Here is a 21372-nt window from a genome sequence, read left to right as displayed (position 1 = left end):
GCTGGGAGTGGATGCTCTAATTCCCAGGGAGGAGCATGATCTGGCATACTTCTTTCCTCCCTTTCCTCTGGTAGGCCGTCTTCCAGACAGCAACAAATCTGAGTTGAGGGTCATCCCGAGGAGACTCAGAGTGGCCCAGGAGGTGGCTGTTAGGTATCTTCCTAGATTACCTTCTCTGGTGTAGCCTGAGGCAGAACCTTTGGCTCCATGGCTCAGGTCGCCATGAGTAGCCTGCTTACATGTGTCTTGGCCTGGCTTTGGAGTGGTCATACGTGGGACTGCTTTCAAAGCTCCCACTCTCTGTGCATCATATAGAGGGGGCGTGGGAGGGAATTAATTACTGATTACCCACAAGAATGTCTCTGCACAAAAGATATATTCTCTATTAAGAAGATGTCAGGGATTTCTAATATTAAAAAAAAAAAAAAAAAACCCTGAAATCCTGTCAGTGATTAAAATAATAGGCCCAGGCTGGGGGAGAGTGTGGGTGGTGATGATGACAGCAAGAGATCTGACTTATTCTGGAATGTCATTCAGTGCCTCACTCCCTGAGCCAGAGTCTGGTAGTTCTTCAGGGAAGGGCCACCACAGATAGAAGCGGAAAATCTCGCTCCCACAACTGAGGAGAGGCTGAAAGCGAAGGGCTGCTCCTTTGGGTGAGGTTTGTTCCAAACTTAGATCTTGTAGAATCCTAACAGATGTGACTGAAAGGGGCTGGGATGCCATTGGGGTTGCATTGGGATCAGCTGGCGGAGTCCAGAGGAAGCTGCAGCTCTGGACTACATTAGAACACTGGCTTAAAAAAAAAAAGTGACTGGCTGGAAGCCAAAGGGGACAGTGACTGAGCGTTTAAACATCCTCCACCCTGTATACACTGTCTGCATTTCTCCTTCCTCCAGTCTCAGCAAAGGGGTCCCTTCATCATTTCCCTATTGCATACAGCGCCTAAAGGGTTCAAGAGAGCTGGGAGTTCTCTGCTAGCCCCCAAGGCTTCACAGGGGCATATCATTGCTGGGACAATAAGAGCTGGGAGCTTTTGTAAAGTCTGTGGACCTGAAGGGGTTAATGAGAGCAGCCAATCCTGCCCGTGTCCTGTTAGAGCTGAGACAGACCTGCCCAGCCAGCTTAGCAACTTTCACACAGTGCAGCAAGGAGCAGAGAGATTTCTGACAGTCTCAGGGAATAACTACAGCATCCACCTCCGAGCACACACTGCCTGGTCCCCGGGGGGAGCAGCGAGGAAGGGATGTAGCCCTTTCTGGATTGGATGGATTTAGGAACTCTGGGATTGAACCTGCACCAAGCCTGGACAGTCAGCTGCAGGGACCAGTATAAGGGCTGATCGGAGCACCGTCTGCCGATTGCACTCTGCAGAGCCGGGGAAGCTGCTCAGAGTCACAGAGACAAGAGAGGAAGCCAGTGCCAGAGGTAAGACTCCTTTCTCCCTGTGCATTGCTGAGCTGGGATGTCTGGGGACCATAGCCAGGGACAGGAGCTAAGCAGGAAGGTGACTGGATAGCAGGGGAGGCAGGGTGGGGGTGGGGAGGAAGGTTCTGGACGCTGGAGTATCTCAGACTGCAGTGAAGCACATTTTTTATTTTCATCACTAGTTTGGCAAAGCTGTAGGATTTTTTTCCCCCCAACAGAGCTCAGGCAGCCCACTGCAGGAGGGCCCGAAGTTTCTGAGATGAGGCTGCTTCAGGATGACTGAGGTAGGGCAAAACCTCCCCTACTCCCCCAACCTGCCCAGGGTACTGGATGGTGGTGACTGGGGCATGTTCACTCACCATATGGATAGAACAGCACGGGGGAGCCTTCCCAGGGTCAGGGCTGGTTTGAAGTGTAGCCCCAGCGCCTAAACCCAACCCCTTTCCTTGGTGTCAACTCCCCCTCCCTGTCTCCTCCCCCACCCTCCCTGGTGTCGGACTGGTCATCTGAGCATTGTGGCCACTTCCACTCAGTACAACCAACTTCCCCGGACTGGCTGGCTGACTTCAGCTCAGGCCTCCCCTCAGGACACCTGCCCTGGGACGGAAGTGGTGGTGCCCCTCTGCCTGTGAAATACCCTCCACACAGGAGAAGGGCCTGGAGTTCCAGACGTCTGGGAAGGGAAAAGAAGATCCCGGGGGATTATGTAATTCCCCAAGCTATCGCAGATCTGAATGGAGACATATGCAGCCGAGGGGGTAAGTGTGTGCTTTGCGTGTGCTTGCATGTAGTTACCTGAACACGTCAGGGTGGGCCCCTGGCTTTGATTTGATGCTGGGTAGGATTTTCCTCAGAACCTGAGTGTTTGGTTGGGCTCTTGGCAAGTTTCACCCTTGGTCTCGCAGCCAGACTCCCTCCCTCTCCCCCTCCCTCCCTGTCTCTCGCTCTGTCTTTTCCTCCCTTTCTATCTTTGTCAGCTGTAAGAAGAGCCCAACCCCTTCCTAGTTCCTGTAACTTATCCCCCTCCTTCAGTGCTGGGTACTACCCTGTGAGCCTGGCACCCAGTGGGGCATACTGAGAAGGGGGCAGCCAGTGGCAATGGCCTTTTGGAACCCAGCTGCGAGTTTGTTAGGAGCATCTCTGGCACAGGGGAAAGCAGCCATGGATGGAGCCTTTGCTGAAGGCTGACTCCTCGCACTGTTATTCTGATTGCTATTTGGATTTCACCTGCTTCTTCTCTTTGCTTTGGCCAACGTTCTCTCTAAGAGGGAGGGCCGTGCACATTGCTAAAGTTAACAAGACTTTTCCCATCTTTCTCTTCTCTCTCTCCTTCTCCCATCCTCATCTTGCTGACATATTCCCTTTCCCTGTCTGTCACCCTGAGTCTTTTCCTCTGTTTCCTCATCTCTTTCAACTATCAGTCTGCCCCCCACCACTCTACCCCAATCATTATTTGTCTCTCTTCCTCTCCCTTCTCTGCCTTTCTCTCCCTGTCTCCTCTTGCTCTGGTCTCTTTCTCTTTGCCTCCCGAGGCCCTTTCTTTTCCCCTTTGCTGGGATCACTAAAGCTCTCTGGTTGGCGGAGACCCTGCAATTTGGTTCAGTGCCGAGCCACTGTGTCCTTCTCCCCACCTGACTGCTTTTTGCTCAAGGTCACTGCAGTAATTCCATATGAGGCTGCCTGGTGCTGCCTTATCTACCACACGGTTTCTGTTTCACTCCCTTTATATTCCTGGGGATATTGTGTTCGATAAAACTCACTGCTTTTAACACCATTGGCAGGGCTCCAGGCACAAACACTCTGCCTCCTCCGTGCTGCCACCCATGTCTGACTTTTGTTTTTTCTCCTTCTTTCGTTCCTGCGTCTCTGGACGTCATAAAAACTGAAAACTTTCTGGGAAGTTTTGCAAGCCGGTGAATAATTGCACGGAGAGCACACGTTGCCGGCTGGAGACAGCCCTGGTGCTACTTGGCACATTGGGAATGTATGGACCTGGGGCTTCTACTGAAGAGGGAACCTGCTGGGAGCTAGAAGGGAATGTCCCGAGCTGAGGCTTTGATACAAGGGAGAATTTAATCAGCAAAAGCCTAGCGTTCACCAGCAGGGAAGGTGGAACTTCGTCAATAACCTTGTTGCAGTCAGAAGGGAAAGTGCTGATCTTGATCCTGAAGGACTTAACTTGATCAGCTCAGTTGTTTTTAAGCAGTAAGGAGTGAATGTCTCTCCCCACCCCCGTCGGGTACTGCTGTCTCTGGTTGCAGTCATTTTACTGGCATTTAGCCGCACTAAGATCTAAAGACAGTAAGCGGGCTGAGCTGGGCTGCACTGTGAAAGGAAATCAATACAGGGAAATGTCTTGAAAGAAACTTCTTTAGTCTCATGAGCCATCTCTGCGGATTCCTCTCTTTCTGCCTCAGTGAGTGTGATGCCTACACTGGCTGGGGGTCGGGGGGTGGCCTGTTCTTCACCGATGGCCATGGGGTTAACCAGGCCATACCCAGGCAGAGGCAGGGCCTGTTCATCTGAGGTGTTCTCTAAGCAATTCTAGGACATGACTGGTTTAATGGAAGGTGGTGGGAGATGCGTACTTTTCATGGGTGTGTTCACGTGAAGCTATTTTCAGCCCCAACTCCGTCATGGAGAAAATGAGGTTCCCTAATGGAGGTTATAGCTGAGTCACTCAGGAAGGGTAAGTAAGGATGAAAACAAGATGTAGCAACTGAATTCCAGGGAGCAGTCACCTCCCCACAGTTGCCTCTCAAGCCAGGAGGTGAGGACTGAAACCACTGTGTCGCCGCACTCTTGGGAGTGCTGGGTCAGGGGCAAACCCAGTCAGAGTGTGGAATTGGGATAGGATCTCTAGCACAGGTCAGACTTGAGCCTTCTCTTTGGAGCAGTGCGGGCAGTGCTGTGCGGTGATCTCCAAGCGTACATTAGCTGGAGCACAAGAAGGGAAGCAGGGGAAGTGAAGGGGATGGGCCTAGAAAGCAAAGGTTGGCCTTGAGCACAAGCAGTCCACGAGGTCACTGGGGTAGCTCTGCAACTCATGGTTTGCCCTTCTCCTGAGGAAGGAGGAAACAACTCATAGGATCCTTACGCTCATTCCATCACCAGAGAATTGGAGTGGGGGAGGGGAAACTCCTGCCCTGATTGTTCCCCCCTTCCAGAAGCTTGGAGCCCCACAGGTTACTCAGAGTAGATTTAAATGACAGTTTTAAGACATCAGTACTCTGTCTACGCTGCAGCCGTTACCGTCACTACCGTTGGTGGAGAGTCATGGGTCCCAATTTCCTTTCTGTTGACACAGCTTTGAAAACCTCATTGTAACATGCATCGTCTTTTCATCGCAACAGGGCTGAGGGTTACTTTCTACACATGCAAATCCTGTCCCTGGGACTCTGGAGGGTGGCTTAGCTGCTCTGCACCCCCGTGTGTGTGTGTGCGTTCGAGTGTGTGTGCGTGCATGAGGGAGAGAGAGAGATACTTTGTGCACATTCGAAAGAAAATTCAATGTAAAACGTTCTCGTTTTTCTGCACCCACCACCTCCACCCTCTATCAAATTAATTTCTCCCTCCACCCGCCTCTCTCCTGCTACCTCTGCTTGGATATAACATTAGCAGTTAGGTGGGCTGTAGCGTGGCAGGAACATGACGGAGACCCCGCATGGGGAATGCACTTGTTTAAAAAAGAACTTGTAGCGAGTGTCGTGCTCTTGAAAGGTGCTGGAGATTCTGTTCTATCTGCAGGACAGGCACAGTGGCAGCAGGAGGCCATGTGGTCTGGTGGGCTGAGCCCAAGGCCAGTGACAGAGCCTTGTGTGTTCTCATCTTGATCTGCCGCGCTGGCTTGCGGAGTGTCACTTGACCTCCGTGTCTCAGTTATCCCTTCTGTCAACGGAGGATCACAGCCTTTCCCTGCTGTGGCGAGGACTAATTGAGTTAATGTGTGTGAAGTGCTTGAGGTTATTGTTACAGGAGAGGCAAGAATAGTGCAAGTTTCCTGCACCAGAATGACCCGAGCCTGACTGGGAGAAGCCACCAGGGCAGCTGGAGGGTAACCCAGTCTCCATGACCCAATCTGCATTCAGCTTCTCTGCTGAGACTGATAACAGTGGGGTCAGTTAGCACCGGGTGAGATGTGGACACCCAGGAGCTGGACTGAAACCACCACACTTGTTTCTGATACACCACTAAATACTAAGTCCAGGCTTTATCTTCCTGTGCTTCAGGCAACAGGGGCTCTGTGAAATGCCTGTTCTCAGACCCTGGGGGGGAGTATTGCTTGGCGTATCCCACCTTCAGATTTACTGGCCCCCTCAGTGTCCATTCCAAGAACAAGGGGTTACCTCGGTAGTGCCGTGAGAGAAACTCGGAAAGAGAGGAAGAGGTTTGATGAACCTGCCAGTCATTTCTCTACAGAGATGCAGGCTGGAGATATCCCCTGAACAAAACTCCTGCATCACACTCTAACTGAACCCAAAGTCTGAGGTGAAACCGTGGCTCCACTGAAGGCAATAGCAAAGTTCCTGTTGACTTCAGTGGAGCCATGATTTGGCCCCTGGTGCATAGAGAGTCTCTAAAAATCTCAGCATTCTCAGACCTCAACATTCTCAGGGTCAGTTTGACTCGCCTAAGCACTCCAGAGTTTGGGATGCTTACCCAAAATGCCTGGGTGCACGGAACTGGGTCAGAAATCTTGTCATCTCTAGCACCTTTGTTTCTGATAGGAAATATCATGAAATAGGCCCACTTGTGGCATTGCAGCACCTGCTTCCCTTGCTGGGATCCAGAACCAGCTTACAAGCTCAGAGAATGGTCAGTTTGAGTGTGGGAGTACAGGTTTGTTGGGGGGAAAGTTTCTTATTTTATCCAAACTGGTGCACTAATCTCAGTTTTGAGCCAATTGTTCTCTAACAGGAGAAGGCCGTGGATAATTTCCAGGAGAAGAATCACAGTTCGACAAGTGATTGGGAAAACAACAGCAGGGGATTCCATATTTATTGCCTCTCAAAGAAGCTCATTTGCTGAGTTTACTTGTAAAAAGGTGGCTGTTTTTCTGACTGCAAGCTCTGCCAATGCATACTGGGATCTAAGAGTCACGCTGGTTTTCTTTTCCTTCTGTGGCATCAGCACCAGTATAAAAAACCCTGTTGACTAAAAGCAGATGCATTTGGAACTTAGTTAACAATTCTGATGATGCATAGAATCGACAGAATGGAATCCATTTCCCTCTCCCATAGTGTGTTTCCATTGAAAAAACAGTATACACCTATTTTTGCCACTATGTGTGACTTAGTACATAGAGGAAGCAGATCTTTGGGGGAAGAAGGTGCCATTTTTAGACAGTTACTTTTAGGAGCAGAACCACATGGTAAAATCCGATCCAAATATTACTGTAGAATACAAGAGGAGATATCTGGAGAAACTATAAGAACCGACTATTTATTTTCTATATGATTTTTCCTTTGGATTCATCTCGATCAAATAAAAATTTAACTTGTTTGCCTTTAGCTGCAGTAAGTAGCAAGGTTAAGTCACAAAATACAAGGCTGTTTGGAATAGAAGTATTATAATTTTTCATATTACATTTAATATGTCTTGATGATAGACATTAAAGGTGAAAATTACTGTAGGTGCTGCCAGAGAGCAACAGAAGTGCTTTGGGAAGCAGACTGGGTCCCTTTTTTACTGGTGATTGTATTTAACACTTTCTGTCTGTTTTCCAGATCAACGTAAAACCTAGTGAGGTAGAACTCTTTCACTGGTGAAGTTGGAACGGTGACTTTCCCACTGGGTCCCAGACTGTTTATTCCTCAGTTCTTCATTGCCCGTTGTGGACTTTCTGCAAGGTTCAGCTATGACTACCTCTGCCTTGCGCCGGCAGGTAAAAAACATTGTGCACAATTATTCGGAGGCGGAGATCAAGGTGCGTGAGGCGACCTCCAATGACTCCTGGGGCCCACCCAGCTCCCTGATGTCTGAGATTGCAGATCTGACCTTCAACACGGTGGCTTTCGCGGAGATCATGGGGATGATCTGGAGGCGGCTGAACGACAGTGGCAAGAACTGGCGCCACGTGTACAAGGCACTGACCCTGCTGGATTACCTCATCAAAACCGGATCGGAGAAGGTGGCCCATCAGTGCCGGGAGAACCTTTACACCATTCAGACTCTGAAAGACTTCCAGTACACAGACCGCGACGGCAAGGACCAAGGCATAAACGTGCGGGAGAAAGTCAAGCAACTCATGGGCCTGCTGAAGGATGAGGAGAGGCTGAAGCAGGAAAGGGCTCATGCCCTGAAAACCAAAGAGCGCATGTCCACCGAGGGCACGGGCATCAGCAGCAGCCAGCAGCTCTCCTATGGCAGGCGGACATCGCAGTATGGAGAAGACTATGGCAGGCCGAGGGGGTCTCCATCATCCTTTAATTGTAAGTGCTGTAGTGCTACCGACCGTGCGTGGTATGGAGGACGTGGGTGTTTCTGACCCAAGGGAAGTGGATCACTGGGTGTCTGAAGTTCAGAAGGAACATTTTGGGCTTGCTCTTGTCTATCTTGGCAGCCCTGTCCAGAACACAATAGTTTAGGGCAGCGGCTCAAAACCCATATCGGTTACTTTCTGGCCACATCACCAGTAGTCTCCACTGTGAAGCAGACACAGTTTTCTTTCTGTTTTAATATCCTGGGGTAAGTGACCTTTGGTCTTCCTCTGGGCCATCCTCACATGCAGCTGGCATTCTGGAGAGTGAAAGCCCAGGCTGTGACTCTACGTCTCACAGAGTCTGAATTTCTTCCTGTCTTCAAGGCATTATTAATTAATGGGTAAACAAGGCACTCAGAATACAGAATTGAAGGAAGCACCACACAGATGCCCTCTCGAACACCGGGAGCTTGTTTATGTTAGGCGGTTGCAACTCTAAAACGTTTCTCTAGCTGCTGCTTTTTTTAATATTAGCCTCAACTACTTTCCAATAGTTTCCTAGTCTCACACCAAGCTGCCTGCTTTGGTGGAGTCCCCCTGCCATTGTGTAGAGATTCTTGTGCTAACAGGGTCCCTGCTGACAAACACAATTTTATTCCTAGCACACTGAGGGGTAATTGTTCCACTTGCATCCTGACCCCTATCCCCACCCTTCTCCTTAGTCAGGCCTGTGGTTGAATTCCAGCTCTTTAAAGGCAGACTGTCTCTCTGAGTGCTCTGTGATGTCAATGACATTAGGAGCAGCTTCCCAAACATTTAGGGCAGTTGCTAAGCACGAAGGTCCTGTAGCCTGAGCTGGGCGGTGGGAATGAGGGGAGAGCAGAAAAGCCGTTGAGGAGGAGAAGGTGGGTGATCATTGCGGATTGACTCCTAGAAACATCCCAACTCCAGAGATTCTGTTTTTCTTCCTTCTCCTTCAATCTGAACTCTTCCTTTTTTTTTTTTTTTATCTCAGCCTCTTCCTCGTCCCCTCAGCAAACCTCAGACCTGGAACAGGCGAGACCCCAGACGACTGGAGAGGAGGAGCTGCAGTTACAGCTTGCACTAGCCATGAGTCGAGAGGAGGCTGAGAAGGTAATGTTTGCTGCCGCTCTCCTGTGGGGTGGGGTGATTGCCTGCAATGTCACGTGGCCCATCCAGGACTGCTGTGAGCAAATATTTCCAGCGGCTGGAGATGGGACGCACACCGGGGAGGGCTCTGAGTCACTTAAGAGAATTCTTTCTCAGGGGTCTGGCTGGTGGGTCTTACTCACATGCTCAGGGTCTAACTGATTTGCCTTATTTGGGGTCAGGATGGAATTTCCCCCCAGGTCAGAGTGGCAGAGACCCTGGATGTTTGTTCCCTTCCTCTGCAGTGTGGGGCACGGGTCACTTGCTGGTTTGAACTGGAGTAAATGTAACTGTATGAGACTGTAACTGAAAGTCTTTAAATCAAGTTTTGAGGACATCAGTAAGTCCACCAGAGGTTATGGGCCTATTACAGGAATGGGTGGGTGAGGTCCTGTGGCCTGCGATGTACAGGACAGACTACATGACCATGATGGTCCTTTCTGGCCTTAAAGTCTATGAGTCTATGGGATCATGGTAGTAAGGCATGAGAGAGAGATTTCTAGGCTCTGTCAACCCCCATGCTAGTGTGCACAGTATTGTTTTCTCACTGGCTGCTCCATGCAGACACAGCACATCAGCATCTCGTGGCATGATGAGGATTTATTGCACAGTTGTTGCCCATTTCATATACTGTGCATACAAGTGAGACTATGACTTGGTGCGTGCACTGTACCAGTACATCTTAAATCAATTCCAAATGGTCTCAGAAAGATAGATGCGGTCCATCTAAATCCTTTCTTCCATGCGGTTGCCTTGAAGATGAATGGTCCTTTTCCATGTGCCATCAGGTGGTTTCAAAGAAGGTAAATAGAATCCAGTCTGGAGATGAGGAATAAGGACTCCCTACAGCTCATATGTAATCCAGCTGCTCTAAATACATTGGGTGAAATCCTGATGATATTGAAGTTAATGGGAGTTTTGCCATTGACTTCAGTGTGGCCCAGATTTCACGCATTGTCTTTCATGTATAAATTACTCTGATTCTATTACTTTAACTATGAAGATTTTATGCTGATGTGCCCAGAACGATTCTGTTATTTCCTTGGCAGATACCAGGGAGAACCTGTGTCCCCCAGGGAGGATGGGTTCTGTACCAGGAATTGCAAACATCCTGGAGAACTGGTCCGTGTACTTGTGACTCTAGCTGTCATTTGAATGCGGTTGTGCTAGTGTGTCTGCATCTGATCACTAAGTTTATTCCACATGACTGTGTTTAATTAGGTCACTTTGGATCATTTGAAATGAGGCTAGACAAAGGTCTGGAAGACACCGTAGAAAGTAGTTCTGTCTTGGCCAGGGGGAGTGGAGGGGAGGGTAGAAAAGATAACTTAACGGGTCTTTCCCATCTCACTGTTATATTCATCATTTTAGAGTCAGCCCCAAAATCCCAGCCTAGAGCATGTGTTGTCCTTCATGTACTTTCCCAAGCTCTCTTATCAGCTGATCTGCTTCCCCCTTTCCAGGCAGAGACTGTTTGTTTACACACACGCAGTTTGAGATTAACGCCAACTGGCACTGCCTCTCTCTAACGATACTGATGATATTTGAGGAGGACAAAGCCACTGAGGGACACCACCAGCCTTTGGGTGACCCCTCCAGGGTCAGGGCTTTCCCGCCTCACTGTAGTCTATATTTAAATGAAGCTTGGACCAAAATGTCTCTCAAACACCTTCTCCTGGCTTAGCCTCTGGTGGTTGAGGTTGTCCCTGTGCCAGGATTGGCTCTAGGCCTTAGCATTCCTCTTTGTGCTGGAGCCACGCACAGTTGCTGGAGGCCTGGCTGGTTATAGGATTGCTACCTACATGGCCACCATCCCTGTTTCTGAGCAAAATAGTCACCATTTCCCACCCTTCCCTTCCTGGAAGCTGTTTGATGGACGTCGAAGAACTTGTCTTTATTTTTGTCCCAGAAATGTAGCTATTTGTAGCTTCCAAGACCTTATCAGGGAAGCTGCTGTGGTTAGTGCTGAGGGAACATTCTAGTCAAAGAGAAGCCCATTAGAACTGCCCATCTAGGCAGGCCGGGCACAACCGGGGAATGGGGGAGGCAAAAGGGACATTTGTTCCCCCCTCCTCCCCACCCAACATTCTTCAAGGGACCCCACATTATGGTCAGAAAGGCCAAAATATGTACAAAGTTATCCAATGTTAAACAATGGAACAGCAGCAGACGGTGAGTCTTTACCTTTTCACAGGTAACCGTTGACACAGGAGCCAAGTTTTCCTTTTTTAAACTCTTAAAATCCAAGCGTTTCCAGGGGTCTAACTAGCCCTTGGACTCCTGGAAGGTTGTTTTGTTTCTAAAATAGTGACCTCCCAGGGTCCCAAACTACTTGCCCCCCCACTCCAAGTAATGGGACCCTAGAGCCACCCTCTGCGTCTAGGTCACACTGCTTCATGCAGAATAGCCCTCTTCCACTGCTCCTGGCTCCGTTAGCACTCATGAGTTCTCACAGACCATCAGGCCTTGCTGAAGGATTCTGTAGGGATGTCAATTGTTGCGGCTGGTAGTTGTGGTCCCATCTGCATGTTTGACCTTTTAGTGGAGAAGGGCCCAAACTGTATGTCCACCAAATCAACGTTTTCAGCATGAAGGGACATGGTCAAAATGCAGTCTGGCTCTTTTACCATTAAAGTGTGGCTCATGGAGCCCCCCTGTCCCTCCCCCCATTCTCCACCTACCAGACTGGGGAAGAGGGGGAAGCTCAGGACCTCTGCCTGCAGCGGGGTGGTGGGATAGGGGCTTCTGCCTAGTGGGGAGGGGGGGTCTTGGGGCTTCAGCCCTGCGGGGCGCACCTGACAGGGTTCAGGACTTCAGCAGGAGTGGGACTGAAGCCCTGAGCCCCGTCAGGAACCTCCCGCAGGGCTGAAGCCTGGAGCCTTGGCAGGTGTGCGCTGGCTCTCGAACTTCTGAAGATTGTTGTATGCGGCTCAGAGGATCAGTACATTTGGCCACCCCTGCACTATAAGATCTTTGCTTAGACCTGGTCTACACTAACCCCCCAATTCGAACTAAGGTACGCAACTTCAGCTACGTGAATAACGTAGCTGAAGTCGACGTACCTTAGTTTGAACTTACCGCGGTCCAGACGCGGCAGGCAGGCTCCCCCATCGACTCCGCATACTCCTCGCGCCGAGCAGGATTACCAGAGTCGACGGCGAGCACTTCTGGGTTCGATTTATCGCGTCCAGACAAGACGCGATAAATCGAACCCAAAAGTTCAATTGCCAGTCGCCGAACCAGCGTGTAAGTATAGACAAGCCCTTAACCTATCTGTATTTCAATTTTTCCATCCGAAAAGTGGGGATAATGCTGTCATCACAAGGGTGTTGAGGATTAACTGGTAACACCCATAGAACTCTCTGATTCTCAGAAACTGCTATAGCAATGCAAGGAGCTGTTGTTATTCTTTATCAGTGTTATTAATGGAAGATCTGCTAATGATGTTCCCATGGCGATAAAAGAGCAGAAACATCCACTGAACTCCTGAGCAGTTTGCAAAGTGTTTAGTTTTTGCAAAGGCTGCCCTTGATATGCTCTGACCTCAGCAAGGGGAAGAAGTGTCACGGGGGAAGCTGTATGGGTTAGAGGCCTGACAAGCCAGGCAGCTAAAAGTCTAAACAAAGCTTATAACCATAAACACAATGCAAGATAGAATCTTATAGGGCCCAGATGAGCCTGAAGTGGCAAGGTGTTTGTCTGTCAAATAATAGCGGACACACAACATCTTACATTAATATACCACCTTTCATCCTGAAGGATCCCACAGTGCTTTACAAGACAACGTCACTGAAGTGCAGCCACCTCTGAGGTGGAGCGCAGCAGCCAGCTTATGACACCACAGTGGGAGGACTTAAGAAAAGTGCTATGGGATCTTTTATGTTCACGTAGTACAGATGGGATGTTGGTGTTACGGCCTCACCTCAAAGACTTTGCATAAGAAGCTACATGTATATATCTAAAAAATGTGAAGGGCTAAGTCAACTGTGCCAGGATTCAAACCTGTGGTTTCAAGGTGGTGTTGTTTCAACCCAGAAGCTTCTAAACCAGCCCCTCCAGCAATGGATTGATGGGCAGAGTGCTAGAAGAGTAGATGAACAGACAGACAAAACAGTGGGTGGGTGAATGGCTGGATGGAAAAGGAAAGAGAGACCGACTGATGATATGGAGGAAAGATCAGATGGATTGGTGCATGGATGATGGATGGATGAAAGAATAGACATTAAGATCGGTGGTTGACTAGCTAGATAGAAGAAAGAGTAGCAACAGATGAATGGATAAATGGCTGAATAAAAAGACTTACTGTATAACAGGCGAGGGATTGAAAGAAAGATGGTTACAAGGAAGGCGATAATTTGGTAGCAAATACAGAGACCTGGGGTCAAAGAAGCAATTTCATTCAGTTCTCCTTCATTGGCAGCAGCCGCTTCCTCCAGCAACCAGCACAGATGAAGAATTGCAATTGCAGATAGCGCTCCGCCTGAGCAAAAAGGAGCATGAGAAGGTACCCCACACCTGGCAGATCAAAGGGCACTTTCCTCTTCTTGGATTCTAGCTTCATGAGTTTCTAAATGGACCTTTGCAGGATTAAACATTGTGTAACTTTCTGCCTTGCTTGGTGTCTTCCTGGGAAGTGGTGTACCCCAATCCTTCTGCTTGGTGCCTGCTTGGCTGTAAACTTACGTTCACTGCTCTTAAAGCTGTGCGCTGAACATTCCTGACAGTGGATTTATCATGAAATGTGCAAATACATCAGTAAAAGAAAACAAGGCTGCTGCTGGCTAATGCCCGAAACTGTAATGCACAGCAACCCCTGACCTTGGTCTCTCTGCAGAGAGTCAGTGCACATCGGTGATCATTTATCCTGTGTCTTTACTGTTCACATCCCAGACATATGCACTGTCCATTTTGACTGCAGGAAGTGAGGGCATGCCAAGGAGAGAACTCACTGCTACAGAGGGCACTGGAAGAGACCCACATGGGTATCGAGGAGGAGAAAGAAGAGGATAAGATGAAGAAAAGTCAGGTGAAAAGCTTTAGTTGGTGGTCTGGATGGCTGGGGACATATATAATCGGGTACAGAACATTTCATCTCTTGGCCTCTGGTTCAAATCTATCCTAGATTGGTAATGAGCAAAGGGATTATTACTTGATGGCTGTTCAGTGGTGTATGTGACTTGATCTGGTGATCTCAGTGTAATTCTTCATGTCTGCATGATTTAAAAAAAAAAGACTGTCCATAACAGTTCACACCTCATTAGCAGCCTAACCAAGGAAACTGAATTACCCCTGGATTGTCCCTCCAGGATGGGCTTGAACTGGCTGGGAGACACTTGCTCTGTTTCTGCTCTGCTGTATTGGTTTTGTGCATAAGTAGAAGAGTTCAGCTGGCCTTGCTGTCCCCCTAGCTTTGTGCATGAGCACTGCATTCACTTAAAGCTTTAGCTGGAATAGATTTTAAATGACATAGTTCTTGACTACAGAGAGAAGCCAGATCAGACCATTCCTGCCCAACTCTAAGATCAGGCTGCTTCTCTGCAGGAAGTACAGACGCCCCCCGGGTTACACAAACCCGATTTACGCAAATCCGGACTTACGGAAAAAGTTCCGTAAGCTAGAAATAGGTTTTGTTTGTTTGTTTTTGTTTTTTTGCATAATGGTCGGGTATATGTTTCCGACTTACACAAAATTAGTTACGCAAGGCGTTCTGGAACGGAACGCTTGTGTAAGTTGGGGAGCGTCTGTATAGGGTGATGTCTGGGGTTACCTGGGAAAAAACCCTCTAGTAGCCCCTTTCGCTCCAGGAGCAATATCGGACGAGGCCTTGCAGGTATCCCTGATCCTTAACTTGTTTCTTTTTCTCCTTACAATTCTAGTCCTCTATTGTGGAGCTGGCAGACATTTTTGGACCAGCGCCAGTAACTTCAACCCATGTTTCAGCTGACCCATGGGATATTCCAGGTGGGGGCAACTCTCAATCTGCTGATGCTTGGGAGAATGGCAGAACCTTCTCCCCTCCAGCTCTGTCCTTGTCCAATTCTGGGGAACCTAACAGTAAGAATCTTTGCTTGTGTTCTCTCTGTTTGCCCTTTCCCCTTATCCTCGGCTCACTCACTGCATTCTCATAGCAACTTTTAACCACACCTGGGCTATTGAACAGAAACGAGAAATGAAGGAAGAAGGGTGACAAATGGTAAACATGGGCTGATTACTAAATGCGTCCTGCCTTCTGGCCTCATTTTGCTTTATGCATTTCTTTCCCGATTACCTGCTCTTTTCTTTTCTTTCTTTCTCCTGCTCCTCTCTAACCTATTTGCCTCTTTGCCCCACCCCTGGCTGTGTTTCAGTTCTCTCTGCAGTGCCTTTGACTGGTTCCCTGCCGGTGTTCCACAACTTCCTGTGTGTCTTTCAGGTCTAAAGTCCAATGTGGAACCAGCAGGAGCTTCTTGGGTCCCCTCTGCAGACCCCTGGGCTCCAATCCCTGCTGCTTCCGGGGATCCTCTAAACCAGATGGCAGCATCGATCAACCAGACCTCCACAGGGCCTTGGGATCTTCCTCCCATAGTCTCCTCCTCCTCCTCTGATCCTTGGGAGAAGACCCCCGTCTCTTCAAGTCTGTCATCAGCAGATGCCTGGGTAAAGGCATCCCCACCTTCTAAAGCTTCCGCTCATGCTACTTCTGCTGCTGATCCTTGGGGAGGTGTTGTTGACAATCCTCCCAGGGCAGGTAAGAGAAGCTCATTTTGTTCGTCAGTTTCCATTGCTACTTGAAGCTCGGATTATTCTTCCTGCCATCCTCACGATACTTACCATCACATCCCCTTCTTTTGGGATCCAGTATCCTCTGATCCTCTAAAAATCTCAGCCAATACCTGCGTCCTGTATTTCCTTCCCAGGGAACGTCTTTGATGGTCCACTTTGCCAGCTCCACTCTCATCCCCTCTCCCGAGGAGGCGAATGTAGCAGATCTTTCACCTAAATCTTGAGCACACTGGGAGACCTAGACCCACTCTTAGCCATGTCTATACACAAAATAGAGTTGTAGTGAAAACGGTACAGCCCCCTGGGAAAAGAATAACAAAACCACAGATCAGGTCTGTCCAGTGTATGGTGAAAGCCCTTGCAATGCCCAAAGGGGAAAACCCCAGGAGGACAGTAGTGTGTGATGGAGGAATTTGCATTAGTCCCACTGGGAAAAAAAAGCTACAAGAGTTGGACTTACACAGTGTGATACCAGTGCTGATAAGGCCCACACGAGGGAAACAGAGCCACAATGTGTAGAAGCACAAATTTGCAGACAAAGAATACTTTCTGAGGGAACAAATTTCTTAGGGCTAGAATCAGATCTGAGTTACAGTGGTGTAAACTTTGCCGTAACTCGACTGAAATCAGTGGAGGAATGGATATTTAAAAGAAGCCAGATTCTGATCTCATTGACACTGACATACATTCATAGTGAAATGACTCTGAATTTAAATCCATGTGAATGAAATCAGTCTGGCCCCTAGTGAATACCTTTTCCTTGCCTTAGTTATTAATTAATTATTATTATTCATGTATTATTTGTATTGCCATTGTGCCTTGGAGCTACGGTACCAGGGCCCCCCTGTGCGAGGTGCTGTACAAACACAACAAAAGATGGCCCCTGCTCAACACAGCTCAGAATTTAAGTAATTCTCAACAATGATTCTTTCCTTTAGAGAAAGGAATTCAGGTCACTGGCATTTCTTTGGGTTGCTAGCTTTGCTCGGTCTATGCAGGTGACGGGTTTCTGGAGTCATGGGGCGTGCCTGTCCCTACAGGTCTGGGATTGGTCTGAACACACCTTCCTGTTGCCCTCTGAGGCACTAACTGTTGGGGCAGCCTGCCGGGCTGCAGAGGATGGCATGTATGAAGTGGGCCCTCCCTTGCGTGCTAAGTTTCTCTGTCTTGTCCACTGGCATTGGTTGGTCAGTGGGTCACTGATTTGGACTCAGTGGCTCATTCATACAGGTAGCTTCAGGACTCACTGACCTATTTAATTCCTTTCTCCCTCTCGCTGGTGTTCTATGTTCTCCTTAACCCCTAACTTCCCATCTCTGCTTGTCTTGCCTCGTTTTTGTCTCTTTTAAAAATTGATTCCCTCTGTCCTTCCTCTGTTGTTTTCCTTCCCCTCACTTCCCTTCTGGGTCTGTCTGTCTCCCTTCTTCCTCTCAGCTTCAGGTGATGTCACTTTTGACTTGTTTGCGAAACCGCCACAGCCGACAGAGCAGCTGGAACATGAGAGCTCACAGGCCCCATCCTCTGTCAAGCCTAACAGCCCTGTTGGTAAGAGAGTCCAAACAGATCAAGGGTGCTGGGGCCGGAAGGGTAAATAGGGCATTGTGGAACGGGGGGAAGTCAGCGGGTGTGTTTGCAAGTGAGGGTGAGAGCTTCCCTGGGGCTCTGTGGGAATATTGTGGCATGCATCTGCGTGATTATAACTCACCATGGCATATGGCCACTGGCCTCAAAGTCTCTCACTGTCATAGCGTCGTACAATTTCATCTCTGCGTTCGACATCTGACTAAAGGGTTAACTATCCCAAAGTGTTTGCATATGGGCAAAGGTGGAGTCCATGCAAGCTACTGTTTTTCCATTAGCTAGAAATACTTGGGATCAGATGGGGCAAACTTCCATTGACATTTGTCTTCTGAGTCTGGCAACAATGCATGCTGTGACCTGCTGAGCAGACAGAGGACGCAGCTTCTTGAAGCAGAGACTGCTACTTCTGAGCTAGACTCCCTGCAACGACTCTCTGTGTTAAGGGAAGTTTGTCCCAGATAAAAGAGAAGCGTTTGTGAAGGCAATCCAAGCGTGTGCTTTGTGACTCTTCAAGACACAACAGTCAGCAGAGAGAGGCAACGTTACTTGGCTTATGGTGCATTCAGTCTGCAGGATGCACTGTTCTGCTTCTCTCTCATGTGACAGTCCACACTTCTGCCTGTTGTTCTCTTGACACTCATTATCCCATCTCTGTTATGCTATGAAGTCTCTGCTGTTTGTTCTAGATTTGGACCTGTTTGGCGACCCGATTCCCAGCACCAAGCAGAATGGAGTTAAGAACACAGAGGTTTTTGATCTTGCGGGCTTAGGAGACTCTCTTACTGACTCCGACAAAGAGAGGAAAGATTGTAAAACTCCAGAGTCCTTTCTTGGCCCAACTGCCTCCTCCCTGGTGAATTTGGACTCCTTGGTGGTTGCCCCCGCAACCCTGAAGACTCATAATCCATTTTTGTCAGGTAGGTCATGGGGCCCAGGGCCCAGTCGAAAAGACTGCTGAAGGATGTTGTGCAGTTTCTGAGGGTATGTCTACGCTGCAGCGTAGGGTTCAAACTCAGGCTCAAGACTAATCCCCATTCTGTCTACACACAAATTGCACTAACCCAGGGTCCCAGGACCCCACAGGGGTGAAGGGTCCGAGCCTGAGTCAACCCGGGACCCAGGGTTCAAGCTCTGTTGCTTTGCAGTGTAAACGCAGCCCCACTGAACTTGTGCTCTGGGAATCCGCAAAAAGTATCCCACAGTCCCATGGGCCAGCTTTCTTTGTCCAAGTTTGGTGGACAGTCAGATTTTCCCACGCTGCATCACGAACAAAAGGCTAGAGCAGCCACATTTTGGGAGGGTGCTAGGAAGTCTGGGATACGGGTGGTTGAACTTGGGCCTGCACAATGCAGTGTAGATGCTGGAGCCCCAGGCTAGGGAACCCAGGGTTCAGCAATTCCTAACATGGGGTTACAAACGAGTGTAGATGCTCAAGCCCTAAGTTAACAAACCCAGGGTCTGCTAACTTGAGTTCTACTAACCCTGGGCTTACGTTGCAGTGTAGATGTACCCTGAGGCTCTTGGTGGGCTATGAGGGATGACAGGTGGGACCTTCGGGTGGCTCATGAGCTGATGTGAATCAGAAGGTCACAAAAGGATCGGAACATTTTCACAATGACTTGGTTTAACATGCAGCACCTACAGTGACTGAGCTCTGCCCTTAGTATCATAGTGAAAAACAAAACCACACTAAAGTTCTGATCCTGGCCAGGAAACGGAGGTCAGCCTGAAACTCATGACAGAGACTTTGGTTTGAATTTAACCTCTCAAGCTAATTTTTTCAGTCTTCTGTCTGAATTTCTGGGGTTGAGTCAAACCCTGAATGTTCCTGAACTACCGGTTTAGCAGTTGAATTTAATAGCAGTATGTTTTGAGACCAGTGACTAGCCTTGACATTTAACCCTATCCTCTAACTTCCTGTCTAGTAGACTATATCCCTGATGATGCTGTGTACTTTCTCCTGACAGGTCTCAGTGCGCCTTCTCCCACAAACCCATTCAGCACCAGTGACCAGATCAAACCAACACTCAATCAGATGAGGACCAGCTCCCCAGTGCCAGGCATGGCCATGGGGATGACCATGAACTCCATGACCTACAGTGCTTCACTCCCTCTTCCGCTCAGCAGTGTCCCAGTGACCCTCCCCGTCTCCATGAGTGCCTTCCCGCAGGCCGGAGCAGGGCCGTTTCCACAGCTACCCAGCAACCTGCCTCAGCCTTTGTTGCCACTGACTGGCTCTGCTCTTCCCCCCGCCTCACAGGGGGTGATGAACCCTTTCCTCTGAAGTCTCTGGATCTGTGTTACGTGTAGTCTCTCTTGTCCCGCCCCCAGCTATTATGGAAATCTTTGCGTGTTCTCATGCAAAGGCCTTGTGGGCACAAGTTCATTAGTTGTGATGGAGGAAACTATTCACCCGAAACTCCTAACCCAACACCTGCCCAGGTCCCAGAGACCAGTTAGCATGAATCTCCTTGCTTGAAGTGCTATAGAAGTACCTGCTCCAACAGTGTGGGTAAAGGACGGCTAGATCTGCCTCTAACGGCAATAAGGACACTCCTGTCATCAGCTGGCATTCCCATGCTCTGCAGAGTAGATGGAGGTTCCCTAAGAAAGGGCTTTAATTATCTAGGGCCCTCCACTCTCCAGCACCGGATGCTGGTACATAGAGAGCCCAGTATGAAGCATCTTAACAGACATTTTCTAGTCGCCATAGATCTCTTAGAGATCATCGTGGGCCCGTCAGTGGGATAGAGGAATCCTTCTGTCATCTGCATGGAAGGTGCAATCACTTGCTGAGACTTGCAGCCAAAATGCTTGCTGGAGGTCAGGATGTTCCCAGGGACAGGAGGAGTACTCCTTAGAATCCCTTTCCTCTGCCAAGTATCGGGGTAGCCCTGTTAGTCTGTATTCACAAAAACAACGAGGAGTCCGGTGGCACCTTAAAGACTAACAGATTTATTTGGACATAAGCTTTCCTGGGTAAAAAAAACACTTCTTCAGATGCATGGAGTGAAAATTACGGATGCAGGCATTATTATACTGACACATGAAGAGAAGGGAGTTACCTCACAAGTGGAGAACCAGTGTTGACTCACTCTCATAGACCTTGGGAAGTAGACCAGTCCTCGCTTACAGACAGCCCCCCCTGACCTGAAGCAAATACTCACCAACAACTACACACCACACCACAGAAACACTAACCCAGGAACCAATCCCTGTAACAAAGCCCGTTGCCAACTCTGTCCCCATATCTACTCTAGCGACACCATCAGAGTACCCGACCACATGAGCAACAACATCAGGGGCTCGTTCACCTCCACATCTACTAATATGATATATGCCATCATGTGCCAGCAATGCCCCTCTGCCATGTACATTTGGCCAGACCAGACAGTCTTTATGTAAAAGAATAAATGGACACAATTCAGACATTAGGAATGGTAACATACAAAAGCCAGTAGGTGAACACTTCAATCTCCCTGGACAGTCTATAACAGATTTAAAAGTAGCCATCCTTCAACAAAAAAAACTTCATAAACAGACTTCAAAGAGAAACTGCAGAGCTACAATTCATTTGCAAACTTAACACCATTAATTTGGGCTTGAATAGGGACATTGTAGTGGCTGGCTCACTACAAAAGCAATTTTCCCTCTCTTGGTATTGACACCTTCTCATCAATTATTGGGAGTGGCCCATATCCACCCTGATTGAATTGGCCCTGTCAACACTGGTTCTCCACTTGTGAGGTAACTCCCTTCTCTTCATGTGTCAGTATATTTATGCCTTTATCTGTAATTTTCACTCCATGCATCTGAAGAAGTGGGTTTTACCCACGAAAGCTTATGCCCAAATAAATCTGTTAGTCTTTAAGGTGCCACCGGACTCCTCGTTGTTTCCTCCGCCCGTCACCTGTATGCTTTTCCCTATGGCCCTGGGGATGACTGAACTCTGATCCCGAGAATCTTTTTCCTCTTCTGCTGTCTCCCATATGTTCCTCTCTTTGGATGCT

At 48.7% G+C, this 21372-nt stretch overlaps 1 protein-coding gene across 7 annotated transcripts; it reads left to right on the top strand.

Annotated features, from left to right (window-relative positions):
• The first annotated feature begins 1147 nt into the window (after nt 1–1147).
• EPN3 (epsin 3) lies at nt 1148–21181 on the top strand. Of its 7 annotated transcripts, XM_054048073.1 has the most exons (12): nt 1148–1428; nt 1647–1712; nt 2016–2186; nt 7155–7859; nt 8865–8983; nt 13440–13523; nt 13938–14045; nt 14896–14980; nt 15432–15746; nt 17216–17326; nt 18049–18279; nt 19330–21181. In XM_054048073.1, the coding sequence occupies exons 4-12, from the start codon at nt 7286–7288 to the stop codon at nt 19644–19646; spliced, it is 1944 nt and encodes a 647-aa protein (XP_053904048.1). In that variant the 5' UTR covers nt 1148–1428; nt 1647–1712; nt 2016–2186; nt 7155–7285; the 3' UTR covers nt 19647–21181. The 7 variants fall into 7 exon arrangements, with proteins under 7 accessions (XP_053904048.1, XP_053904049.1, XP_053904050.1 ...); XM_054048074.1 differs by lacking the exon at nt 2016–2186; XM_054048075.1 differs by lacking the exons at nt 1647–1712; nt 2016–2186.
• Nucleotides 21182–21372: the final 191 nt, after the last annotated feature.

Source organism: Malaclemys terrapin, chromosome 13 (genome assembly GCF_027887155.1).
Source record: "Malaclemys terrapin pileata isolate rMalTer1 chromosome 13, rMalTer1.hap1, whole genome shotgun sequence".
NCBI classification, from domain to species: Eukaryota; Metazoa; Chordata; order Testudines; family Emydidae; genus Malaclemys; species Malaclemys terrapin.
This window is presented reverse-complemented; position numbering and strand designations above follow the sequence as displayed.